The sequence below is a fragment of the Athene noctua genome, chromosome 13 (assembly GCF_965140245.1).
Source record: "Athene noctua chromosome 13, bAthNoc1.hap1.1, whole genome shotgun sequence".
NCBI lineage: Eukaryota > Metazoa > Chordata > Aves > Strigiformes > Strigidae > Athene > Athene noctua.
Window position 1 is genome coordinate 20,520,707 of NC_134049.1, and position 13,444 is coordinate 20,534,150.

Here is a 13,444-nt window from a genome sequence, read left to right on the forward strand (position 1 = left end):
TGCCTGCTCCATTGGAAATTTCAGAAGCACTTCTGCTCCAGCAAGGGGGAGAAAAAGTGTTTATCTATAATATATAAAGTTAAATGCTTACTTGGCTTTAAATGGGGAATCAGAGACAGCATTTTTTGCTTCCATCAAACTCTCATATTCTTTTGCCCTGGAGGAGAAAATATTCATTATTATTGACTATTGTCTGAAGTGTACAGCATATAATAGCAGCAAGATAATTCTAACCTTTAGGTTTTTTCTATTTCATAGTAATGCGTGGCATTTCTGTCAACTATGCTCTGTCATAATCCATACTGATATTTAACTATTGGCCATTAACAGTTTAGGATTAATATTGCTACTTCAGAATAACATCAGTACACAAATGGTGTATTTAAATTGACTTTCCAAATGGTAGAAAAGATACAAGTGATATATACAGCAACTGCAGTAAGCTACTGCTTATTATAAAATTATCACATTCATATGATGAAAATATTAGTAATTTAGACACGTAGTGCAGGTCAGAAGATCACTACATCACAGAGATTATAATTACCATATAAATAATTTGTTATATTTACAGGTATAGGAGTATTTCTTATATAACTAATGACTGTACTGTAACATAATGAATCTTGTTAGGCATACAGCATAGAAATAAATACCTCCACGGATGACTTTTATTACTGGAAACAGAAAAACAAACCCCTTTAGTCCCTTAAAAGTATTATTTACACTGGCCATATGCCAAAAAGTAGGAAGAGGGAGACAAGACTTTTTTCTACTGCTTGTTTTGATTCCAGCCAGCCTGTGCCAACAGGTGACAATCATGGCCAGCTCACCAACCAAAACAGGATTCACAGTGGTAATCCTGTAAGCTTTTTTAAACAACATACACACAGAAAGTAAAACTAATCCAGACACTACAGTGATGCAGAAAAATTCAATTCTCAGAGGCAGAGCCCTGTGACGAACAAACATCCAGCAGGGAGTAAAAGCATTTAGCTGTTAAAAAACATTTGATCTGTTAAAACTGTTCTTTCGATTATTGTTCTGAAATGAAGACTTCACAGATGCAATGCAGATCTCTAGGGACTTCGGGGAGATCTGCTGTTCAAGCTTCTTGAGGCTGTGTTCTCAGATGAACAAGGGACAACATCATCCACAGCTTGGAAAATCCTTTAAAAAAACTGTACACACACCTGAAGGAAATTTAACTGGCATGCTGGACCAAATTTGTGATTAGGTATGTGATCTGTCTGTCTATACCAAGAGCACCCATAACAAGCACCAGAGGAAAGTGTCAAAAGCCCCTCAAATAGAAGCAGAAAAAAAAGCTGCCTTGGGGCAACTTTCACTCATAAAGACAGTGTTTCCTATTAATTTTCAATGTATTCTTAATATTAACCGCTGTGAGTTGACATTCTTGCCAACTTAACAAATGCCCAATTGTTTTTTGCAAATTTAAGATTTTGACAGTGCCTTCCAATGGGAAATGTGTTTCATTGCTGTCCTGCAAAGAAAATGATGTAGTAAAGATTTAATTCCTATTATTTCTCTCAGATACATATACTAAATATTGCATTATATATTCTGTTCACCCAAGTGGATCAAGTTTTCCAAAGCTACTGAAATTTTCCCTCGGCTTGCTTAACCTATACAACTCATGCTACATGCAAATATTGTTACATTACCACTAGCTCTGATTTGTGGATCATTAAAAAAGCTATTAATCACAACTGAATTTAGTATAAAACAAGAAGGTGAGATTCCTTTATTAACCTTTTGCCTTCTTAGTCAGAAACAACACATTTCAGCTTTAAGTTTTGTACAGACAAGTCAGTCAAACATGAATAATCACCTAAAATATCTGTTACTAAATGAACATGACTAGAGTGCTTTAAATCCACTGCAAAGCATATCTCAACTGTATATACTTGCTAGCTCGTAACTACACCTCTTTTACTTGAGGTTAGCTTTCATCAAGCCTCCTCTTGCCATGCGGGTACCAAAGTCATTTTCTGCTAGCAGCACATACACGTTAATCTGAAATAATTTACTTAGCTATATATCAGTTGTTACTATAGCACCAGTTTAATGGCTTAGGGTTATAAATATAATTAATAAGACTAACAAAACTTCTCACCATATCTAATAACCCATTGATCACAATTTGTCCCCTCATTCACCTTTGCCCTTCATTGCTTTGATACTGCAACTAGTGATTTAAGATTGAGAAACTCAGGAGAGCAACAGGAACCTATCTGGATGCAGTTACTTATTTTTTTCAAGTTTAAAATATCACAACTTCTTAGACACTGAAATGAATATATAATTTCAAGTCTTGAGGCATAAGGGGGCTTGTTATAACTGTTTCTTTTTCTAGAGAAATGGAATAGTGGCAAATATGTACTAAAACATGGTTTGTAGATAATGTGCTAACACCTGTGAATCTATGTGAATTATCAACATAAAATACTCTTCACCTTCAAGCCATCCTCAATAAATTTATTATTAAGTACTTTAACTATATATTCCACCTCACGTTTGAATCGATTTTGAGCAGTAAACTCTCAGCCATCTGTTGATAGCACTGGCCAGATTGTTGGGCAGAAACATAGTAGACACTACCTAAATTACCTAAGTTAGTATTTCATATTGTAATTCCATGGTTATTGCTTTAATTGCTTTAGTCACATAACTTAAGATAATCCTCATCCATTTTCTGAACATGGAAAACTTCCCCACCTCACCAGCAATAAGCTTACATGCAGGAACATCCAGGCAGTATTCGTCATTGCTATGCCTATTACTATTACTCGTGTCAATTATAGTAACTGTAGAAGACTGGCAATGACTAAAATTATTTTCCCAAATGTTGGGGTTTTTTTCCTCATCAATTGTTTGTTTGAAATTCCACTGAACAACCTTTGCTTCATATCACTACCAGATATTTTTATTAGTAAGTCTCTTATGTTAACACTAGAAAACTCATGGTGAAATCTTAACTCTCAGTTATCTTCAAGGACAGTAATCCCCTTGAAAAGTTTAGTCACCCTTTAAAACTAAAAGCAAGCTTAATATACATGAATTTCATGTCTCACCAATATAACTCCTCTTAGATTTTGAAACATCCACTTGTATTTTTCAACATTATATCACCTTTGCAAAATGATGCCCCTTTATTACTGTTTTAATTATAATTTTTGATGATGAATATGCTGACTCATCCAGCAATCTGACACACAAAATTTCACAATGTTCTGAAAAAGTTTTTCAGTCATCAGTGCCAATAACAAATTAATATTTGAGTTTGTACTCCTAGGACTGACAAACCTCTGACTAAATTCAACAGAAGCAGCTCTTGAGAAAGAATTGCAATTGGACCCAATAACTGCATTAAATCAACAGGTAATATGAATAACTCTGCATCTTAATCAATCAGAAACCTGGAAGAATATGTTATCCACTTTTAACAGTTCTAATGTGATATTCATTCAGATAGTGGATTTGCTCATCAAGAAGAAAACAATCAGAAACTATAACACATAAAAGTATTGTGTTTTTAAATACTAATGTGCCATTATTGGCACTATAATGAGTTAATAAAACATCTCATTTTTACTGTAGGTACAAAAATCCATTCAGGTGTTCTTCTCTTACTTCTAACACTTCTCACTTAAAAACAAGGTAGAGAAAATATGTAACAATGATTCTTCCCTTCTGAGAAATATTTTTAGAGATAAATGCAAAAATATGTTATAACATTCAATTAAGTATTAACCTCAGTTGGAGACTACTCAGCTATAAAGCCTGACACTGCCAGTTCATGATATAATGATGTCCTGCATATCATACTGATTTGCAGATGTCACTTTTTAGACTAATAACAAATTGCAGGTCTGACAACTCACTTTCCATTTTAAGATATTTTTAACTTTCTTTTTGTTGTGTCAGGCAACAAAAAATGATTAAATTTAGTCATGGGATTTGACACTACAGCAGGCTGACTTCTATTTGTTGATTACTATTGATTTTCTTTGATACTTCATTTAAAAATCAATAGCTAGAAAGAAAAATAGGCATGGTTTACACAAATTTAAACATGCTATTGTATGCTAGAAGAGGCTACAGTTTTGGCAGGGCACTAGCATCCAATTATGAGAAAAGCTCTTAACAGGTGAAACCAAGGGCTCCAGATCGATACTCAGTTTTCTTTCTCAATCAGAGAAAGTGGCCATAAATTAGGCTCATCAGTGTTATTTTCAAGACACTCCCAAAGCAAATAATTTTAATTTTTTTTCAGCCTTCCAGTGCACTCATACTAAAGGACAAAAGGTAAAGTTTAGAACAGAACTTAAAGAAAAAAAATTTAAAAGAGATTCATACTACCTGGAGTTCATCCGTGCTTTTAGCTTTTTGGCTTTCTTTTTAGTTTTTTGTTTCTCCTCTCCATCTTTTAATGGTTCCACAGGAACAGAACTCTCAATCACAATATCCACAATGTACTTTTTTAATGACAGGTGCTCCTGCAGAAAATATTGAAATAATATTAATCTTACAGTAAGCAATGGAGATTATAGATTATCTTCCCAGGAAACAACAGTGGTAAATATTTAACAACAGGTTAAGAAAATTAAGAAAAAAATTTAAATACATTTTGGGAAATAGATTATTTCACACTGGAGAGAACACATCATGGGTATTTTGTAATAAGGTAGAATAATTATTGAGAGAAGTAAAGGAGAAAAACTATCATCCTTCATTTTCCAGAAACTGTTACTTAGCAAGTATGAACTCCAGGCTGATGTCCTCTCTCTTCTCCAAGCTGCCTTTTACAGCTACATGAAAGCAATGCCCTGCTCTAACAGCGTAACTCATTATATTAAATGAACTAACTCTGGTTTATGATTTTTACACTTCACGATAATCTAAACTTGTCAACTTTTGTTTAAATACATTGAAATTATTCACAGCTTAAAACATTACTGTTTATTGACGGGAATATTACTTTTCCTCTCATTAACAAATCTGCATTTAAGGAAAATATTGGTAAAATCTTAGTTCCCCACAGAAGAAATGCTTTAATTATGAAATAGTACAAGAAAAGGGAATGCGATCGTACCATGTGATTTTAGATCAATGACTACAAAGAATTTCCTGTTTCCTCAGTGAAAGTACAGACTACCCCAGTACAGTTTAAGGTCTAGATTTAAAATAAATATTTATCATTTAGAGATGAATAGGCAACAAAACTATTCCCCTCAAGATGTTCTCAATTTTGATTGACCTATGCTGTCATGAACAGACACGTAGATGCTTGTAACATTCCAACGAACAGCGGACTATCCAGAAACTACACACACAAACAAAACCCCCCAAAACCCAGCCCTCCAAAAATCCCACAGCTGCTAAACAGTTGACTACTTTATTTTTTCTTAGTTCTCTCTAGTTAGAGATCTTCTCAAAGTACTCTATGCAGCAAGTTAGATTTCAAAAACCAAGGAGGATTTTTACTCTAGTGCCCCTTCTAAACTTACTTTTCAACTTAAACATGCATTACTGAATTTAACCTCTTCTGAACTATGAATGTACTTCATACCCTTCCTTGTCAGTATAAGAAACTTAAATTCAGTCAATGCAATTTTAAAAGTGACCCACTGAAAACTACTACAATGCCCACAATTAGTCTACTTCAGTTGAAAAAGGTTCAATCTGGTGTTCTGCATGATACTGCAATGTCCTTCTATGATAATAAAAGACTAACAGACACATTCACACAATTGAAATCTCTCATACAAATACCTTGATGCAAGAAATGGACACTGTATCTCCATATTGCATTATGGCTGCTTGTACTACTGGGCTACAACATCCAATTGTTCATTTTTGCAAATAACAATAAATTTAATGCCAGTTTAGAATATATTTACCCCATTTTTAATATACTAGGCTTATGTATGTTTTCTCACCGAATACTGAACACATTACGAAGTACAGGTCACCATTGCTTATCAGAATAATTTAGCCTTGAAAATGATTAGTGCCACAATCAGACGTGGTTAATCCTTCCTTTTTGGTAAGTATCCTTAAAATTCAAAGTAAAAGGTGAAGTGTTAAAAAATTTATAGACAATATTTTCCAGAAAACAACCTGTATTTTCTTTCACTGATTTAGGAAAATAATATGCCTGCTGAAAACAAAATAAATCCCTGTGAAATTTCCTGGAAAAAGACCATTTAGTTTTTGTAAAGCATTGCTGCATGATATAACCTAGCAATATATATTTGGTCAAAATAGTAATTGAAATTTTTATCTTAAATCATCTGAATGCAAAATGAATACTGAATTAATATTAGACGTAAGAAATCAAGCATAATAATCTAAGCAAATTCTAAAAGTAATGTGGACTTCAACTTTGCTACACTGCCTACTCTGTATAGCTCCCACTACACCCGAACATCTTTTCCTCAATGTGTTGTCCAAGTTGTTCAAACAATGGATATTGCTATATTCATATGTAATGTAATTCTAACAGCTTTTGTAAGCAGTGTTGTCCCCCTTAACATTATCCATTTAATTTTAGCAAGTGCTTAAAGGAAAACTTCCTTTTTTGTTCCCTTTAAGCATCATACAGTAGTATGAGACTAGCAAAACATACCAGTTTTTGATAAGTTAGTTCTCAATCAACCTGTAGTAGCACAGAACTAAGTAGCACCATCCCAGTGCTGGTTATGAAACCTCAGTTCATGTTTTCTCCTCAGAAAGATGTATCCCTCAACAGCCACTTAAAAATAGCTTTTCCTTTAAACTTGCTTTTAAAAAACAGAATCCTGGTCATAAGCCTGAAACTTGGAAACTGATGATTTTGAGTTTTTCAGTGCGAAGAAGAAAAAGGACTTGAAGAAGTTAAAAAACAAAACAAACTATGACAAGTTAAAAAAAAAAAAGAAGTTAAAAAACAAAGAAGAAGTTAAAAAACAAACACACTATGACACTACTCCTGCTTTGCTACCACACCTCACGGTACTTAACCTGACATTTTGTGGACACTCATTTATTAAAAAAAAAAGAAAAAAAATAATTAACTCAGTGGAATTTGATATGTACATCCCTGCCTCCCAAACTGAACTAGTACACCCTAGCACTGTAATTTACCATTAGTTTACTTCATGACTTATGAGTGAGAGGAAGTACTTGTAATATACAAAACTAACAAGGACTATTACTATAGTTCTGTATCTTTGTTGAACAGTGAAACTGGTTTTTTTTGGTTCATCAGATCTTCAAACTATTTACTATATCCTTCAAAGTGACAGCAAACCAAAATGAAGTTAACACTGCACTTTGAAATGGACACCACCTTACAAAAGTGGCAGAACATCTCCATCCAGGTGCAGTCAGCCTGCTGTGCTCCTGCTGCACAACGGCAACTGCAAACATGGTATCAGACTTCTGCTAGGCAGAAATGAGACACAAAGCCTTGTATCCCCCTAGCAGACACTCATCTCTTTTTCCTCAATCTTATCTGTGGCTTAGCAGATGACTCAGAGAACTACAGGGTTCAGCAAGTACATTCATTTATCAGTCTGGGAGAGCCAGAAGAGGTCTTGCTGTCAACAGCGCACAGGATGGTTACAAAACAGTTTGTTCACGTGAACTCAAGCACCTTCGTGAACGATGTTTCTCAGAGTTCTCAGCTTTCACATGTGGCAGTTTGGAATCATATCAGACTTCATACATACAGCTCATTAAAGTAAGACTGGAGTAATAATACCTTGTGTCATGCAAACAATCACTTTTTGAAGGTACAGATCAAAGCGTAGGATCATCACACTAGGCAGATCTACACCATTCAGGTGTGAAACAAGCATAACTAATAGCTTGGTATTGAATGACAACTGACATCTAAAGATAGCTGCTGCTATATTATGCTTCAGAGCACTGTAAAAATTTTTATTCCCATGTTTATTAAGCTCCTACCAGTTATCTGAAAAAAGAAAGGTTTTTAAATCCGTTGAGTCACAAAGAACTACAGTATATCTAATTCTTTAAATAACTAAATTAATGAGTAACTTTACCTGCACAACCATTAGTTGGACAGGTTAACAAACCATAAAACTAACTGCCGTAAGTATATGAAAGCGAGTAAAGCCAGTGCAGTGTTTAGAAAGCAAACTTTTGTAATCCTCTGAATGCCTTTATTTAAGCAAAAATGAAACTATTCAATTTCAAGGGGTTTTTTTCTAATAAAGGTAATGCAGAATAACTGGGTAATCTAGTCACTTCTTCCTGAAAGCGTTTTACTTTTTGAAATGATTATTTTTATATAAGTAAATGCTAAATCCAGTAAGAATTTCTGAGACTAATTTACCCCCTCCATAAAGGCATTCTGTGTTTGTTTGTATGGCAATACTGGCCTGATTCTGTGCTACGCTGAGCACATTCTGACCCCAAACTCTCAGGTATTAGTAAACCACCAGACCTCTGGAGAATTTAGGCCATTATAAATGCAAAGCATTATTAAGTATAGGCTCTCTTCTAATGAAAGTTTCTGTTATTAAGATCTATATTCACACCTACAAAAAACGTTCAATGCAGTTTCAGTTTCTAGATCAGCAATGTCAATTTTAGCTATGCAATTTCCCTAAAGCTTTGTTTTAACGACTTATGTACAATTAATTAATTTTGCTGGGTTTGTTCCAACAGATTACTTTTTATCTCAGGATTAAACCAGAACCAGCTATGATGGTCATTACATATCAAATTTCTGCCACCATTTTTCATATGTGATAACTCCTCCTCCAAGTTGCTCAGCTGAGATCAACAATGTCACAAAGTAAGGTATTAACTTTCATGAAGATGGCAGAATCTGTGCCACAAAAAGCAGTCAGTCTGTACTATGTTGTGATGTAAAACTGCAAAATATGGAAACAAGAATTAAAAGCTGATATATTTCTTCATGGTCAGCTGTATATATTCCTCTCTCTCTATATATATGTATCATATGGTGATGGCTCAGTGATGCATTAGAGCAGAAACACTCCTGCTATTTTTCTCCAGTGTTATTAACATGTGTTCACCAAAAGTAAAGATTATTTTTAAAAATCACAATGTATACTGTATGGGTTTCTCAGAGAGAACTTGTCTCTAGCTGAAAAAACTTATGAAATATGAAAAGTAAACTGGTAAATACATACAATTTGATATTTCATGGCGTTCTGTATAGACACATGTTATTTGACACAGCCATACAGACCTCTAATAATTTTTATAACACTGAAGTAATTTTTAAAACAACTGAAATTTTCTGTAAAAGTTTCAATACTTCATTTACAAGCAAGGTGATAAAAACTAACATTAAATGCATATGTAAAACTGCAGCCAACACAAAGCAGAAAAGATGGAAATTAGATTATTCACAAAAAAAGTCTTTGCTTTTCCTTTCTCTCTCCATCCCCAACTGTTCTGACTTTTAGTCACAGAGATTCCTGAATCTTTCCAGATGCAACAGATGGGCCTCATCTACAAACTGCATGAGGCACTGAGTTGCCAAAACCATTATAGCTAAAACTAATAAGGTCACCCATGAAGTCACATTCTTGCTGGTTATTGCCTAGTCACATTCAAATGCCTCAAACAGAAAAACTACGCAGGTCATTTCGTATCTTGAAGCTGATAATTTTAGTTGATTAAGCACTTCTTATAACCATGTTTTTCTCTATACGCTGAACTACACCCCTTTTTCTTATATATGACAAAGAGTACAGCATTACTATAAATATTCTCTGAAATAAAGTAGATTTTTCAGACTCCAGAAAAAAAAAAGAGAAGCAAATATTACAAAATGTTGAAATGCTATCCAGTTGAGTACAGTCCACTTCAGCTTGGATGAGGAAAACCATATCATAAACTGGATTCTGAACCTCAGTAATCTATATAAAATACAACAGATGGAAATAAATTCCCTAATTGACACCCTATTCATATAATACCCTGTCAGAAGACCAATACTCTTGACTAGCTCTCACCATTTCATGTCCTGACTACAGCAACAACATCCATGTATCTGACCTTGACAGATGAAATGTTGGATATGTAAGTATTTACCAAACCAGAACACAACTGTAAAATTATTTTCCTACCCAATTTCTTTGACTATGACACTTTTGGCTCTCTTTATTACATATAAGCTACTACTCATTTCACTACTCAGCAAATACTTCTAGTAACATTAAACTGTGATGTGAAGCATGCCAAACAGAATTCTTCCTAACAAAATTCCCTCATTCTAAAATTAGGAGAGAGCATAACAGAAATACTTATTACCCTTTCCTTTCTTTCCCAGTTAAGCGTTGCCTTTTCATGAATTCTGCCTGGGGCAAGATTGCATAGGTAGGACAATATTGCAGTAAAGCATCTGTATTTGCTCAAGTCGAGAAGAAAAGCACAGCCTGGCACTTGCTGCTGTAGGGCAGTCATAACTTAAGATCCTCTGTTCTCTTGTCTGCACGTTGCTCCTTGCCAGTTCTCATGAAGCACAATATTCCTAAGATGTAGCAGTAACAGGCGGGGAAGGAAGGCTCTGAAAATCCTCCAGTCTGCAGCCAGTCAGTTGCTGGCAGGAGTGGCCAGGATCACCACCTAGTATATCAAGGATTTTCTGCTGCTTTCTATAAGCTCTGGAGGGTCCTGAGCTACCACAAAGAAGCACTGGAGCGAAATCCTACGTCTAGCAACAAGCATGTAAAGGCCTGACTTTTCCAACGTAGAGTCTGTTTCATACAGAGTGTGACACAGTGCTTTATTAGATATGTTGCCATTATGTATAAACCAATTCATGTAAGTAAAAAACCCTTCCGGCTATTGGACTTTCACCCACAAAAATGAGCCAAAATGACCTTCTTGGAATCTGAAAAGTTTAAAGGGTTTTTTTCTATATTACTTTCCAGTTTCATTGCCTTCTCTATTTCTGGATTCTGGCCAGAGCTGAAGCAGAAGTGCCAAAATACCATGAGATTGGTTATTCCTATTATTTCTGTATTCTTTCCAACCTTGAATCCCCAAGTTTGGAAAGAAAAGGCATTCTTTTAAGTTTTCTAACCCAATTCCGCAGACCAAGGCAACTTGAAAAATATCTGACTCTAGCTACTTATCTAAATTCAATTCTCAGAACTTCCAAACACTTGTTTTTACCTGCCCTTTCGTATCAGCATTAATATAATAAACATGAGGAAGATTATAAAGAAGCACTTGTAGCAGCTTGTACCGCAGTAATTGCTGTACTTCATTTGAATAAAAAAAATAATAGAAAACTGAGTATTTTGTAAAACTTAGGTATATAAGGAATATATTCTAGCAAATCAATAGGTAACTATTCTGAAGCCTACATATATATTTTGGATTAACATCTTTACCTGTTTCAAAATAAACAATATCCTGTAACTGCAGAAAATAATTCAAAAATGCTTTTGATATTTATTACCAGTGTCGGGAATAACGGTTTCTTACTTGTACATAATCACTTAAGGGATGTATTTGCCAAATTTTGAAGAGGTTTTTAAGGTTCAATTCTAAATCATGTTACCACAGGAATATTTGTTCATGATTTTATTACATGTTTCAACAAAACTCCTCAGTATTTTATTTTTTTCCTCACAGCCTAGGACAATATTTAATATGAAAAACAGATGCTGAAGCAGAATATGAGTTATATCAAATGCAAAATTCAATTTTCAGCATTATAACCAATGACAGCTTGAAATACAAATGGTCATCAATGCTTATAAACAGATCAAATGTTTGTGATCAAATACTGTTATAATACCACAAGTGATGATCCACTCAAAAGTATGAAGAGGATTCAAAATGAGGAAGCTATTTACCTGTTACCATTAATAAGAGTTATTTTAAGTGCTTCATATGTGAAGAAACAGACTGTAACAATGAAGTAATAGATATTCAAATATCATTTTCTCAAAATCAAGGTTTTAATTTTTGACATTTCTATGCTACTTTAGAAGATGAGCTTAAAGCATTAAAAAACATTTATTATTCATTAAAAGCTGGAGACTGACCTTTCATTGTAGAAGTAATTTTCCCTTCAATTTCTGATTTTAATTAAGATAAAATGTTTTAAATGAGGGACTAGTACTGCTTTTTAGCATGTACAAACTAAATACTATTTCTACTGCTAATACCAACTGCACTTTTAGTCACCTTGCTTGTCCATAAATTCAATGATATGGCAGCCTGCCACTACAACAAATAGCAAATAATATCCTGAATAGTAGGTTTGGATATTTCTTGGGATTTTTAATATCATTCTCTTCCCCACCTGTCACTCCAAAATGTGGGAACAGAAGGTAAAGTAAAGCTGTTTCTTCCACAAGGATGAGGATTCTGCATACTGGACATGGAAAGCACCACTCTGCAGATTAGGAAAGAAAGCTGGAAAGTACTGACATTATCATCTGGCTGCAAGGGCAAGCAAGAGAAAGGGGGAAATGAGAGTGTAGTTGGCCCTGCCAGGAGTAGTTTTTCTTACTGGCTGTGAATATTCGAGATATCTAAGCCAAAAGGAAGAAGGGTGCAGCTGTTGGCAATGATCTATCACAATTAAAGACACAGCCAATAAACAATTAATCACGTTCAATTTTGCCAAGAAAAACAATACTTTATAATATATTAAAGGTAAGAAGCTATTGCTGCGTAAAGTACAAAAAAACTAGAATTGATGTATAGAGTACTGAGAGACCTTCTGCAAACTGCATCATGGATTAAACTTTATAATTACATGATTGTTCATGACAGCTTCTTCTAGGACGAATGTATTCACAGCAGAATTACAAGGCCAGAGCTCCTGTGCTGAAAGGACCATAGATATCCAACACATACATAATATCCATAAACAAAAATGGACCACAGATGCTTGGCCTAATTCCATTCCTCTAGCAACACACAACCCCTCTCTAACCCTGCCCCCCCCCCCCTTCCTCAGGAAAAAAAAAAAACACCAAACATTTTGAGTAAAGCAAACTCAACCGGAACCTGAGGCTTTACTGGGATGGGGAGCTCTTGTTTGTAGGCGATTTACAGATTGCTTCCACTGAGCAACAGAGAAGAAAAATGAGCTACTGCTAGAATACTACAATCAAACACCAAGAAAAAAAAAGACTTTACAATGAAGTCTATAGCCTGGAACTCTGCGGATAAAAGAAACAGGAATATTGCTCAACATATGACCAAACTGCATGCACCACGGTATTACCCAAAAATGACCTAAGTATTATATACCACCAGAGCAGAGCCAAAATCATCTCCTTGTACTGTAATGGTTGTAACTCATCAATCCAATGTTCAAACGAGACTGGAGTTCAAACATACACCACAGTAAGACCAAGGCTGCAAATGTTAGGCACACAGAGTTCATAATCAAAAAAATTAGACTCAT

General features: G+C 34.7%; 1 protein-coding gene across 3 annotated transcripts in view; it reads right to left on the bottom strand.

Moving 5' to 3' along the window:
* Positions 1 to 13,444, bottom strand: part of SCAPER (S-phase cyclin A associated protein in the ER) — a 164,704-nt gene that overhangs the window by 84,580 nt on the left and 66,680 nt on the right. For all 3 annotated transcript variants that reach the window (XM_074917549.1, XM_074917548.1, XM_074917547.1), the window contains exons 21-22: positions 4,384 to 4,520; positions 92 to 157 (exon numbers count right to left, since the gene is read on the bottom strand). In XM_074917549.1, the coding sequence (XP_074773650.1) occupies positions 92 to 157; positions 4,384 to 4,520 (203 nt within the window). The remainder of the gene's footprint in view (positions 1 to 91; positions 158 to 4,383; positions 4,521 to 13,444) is intronic.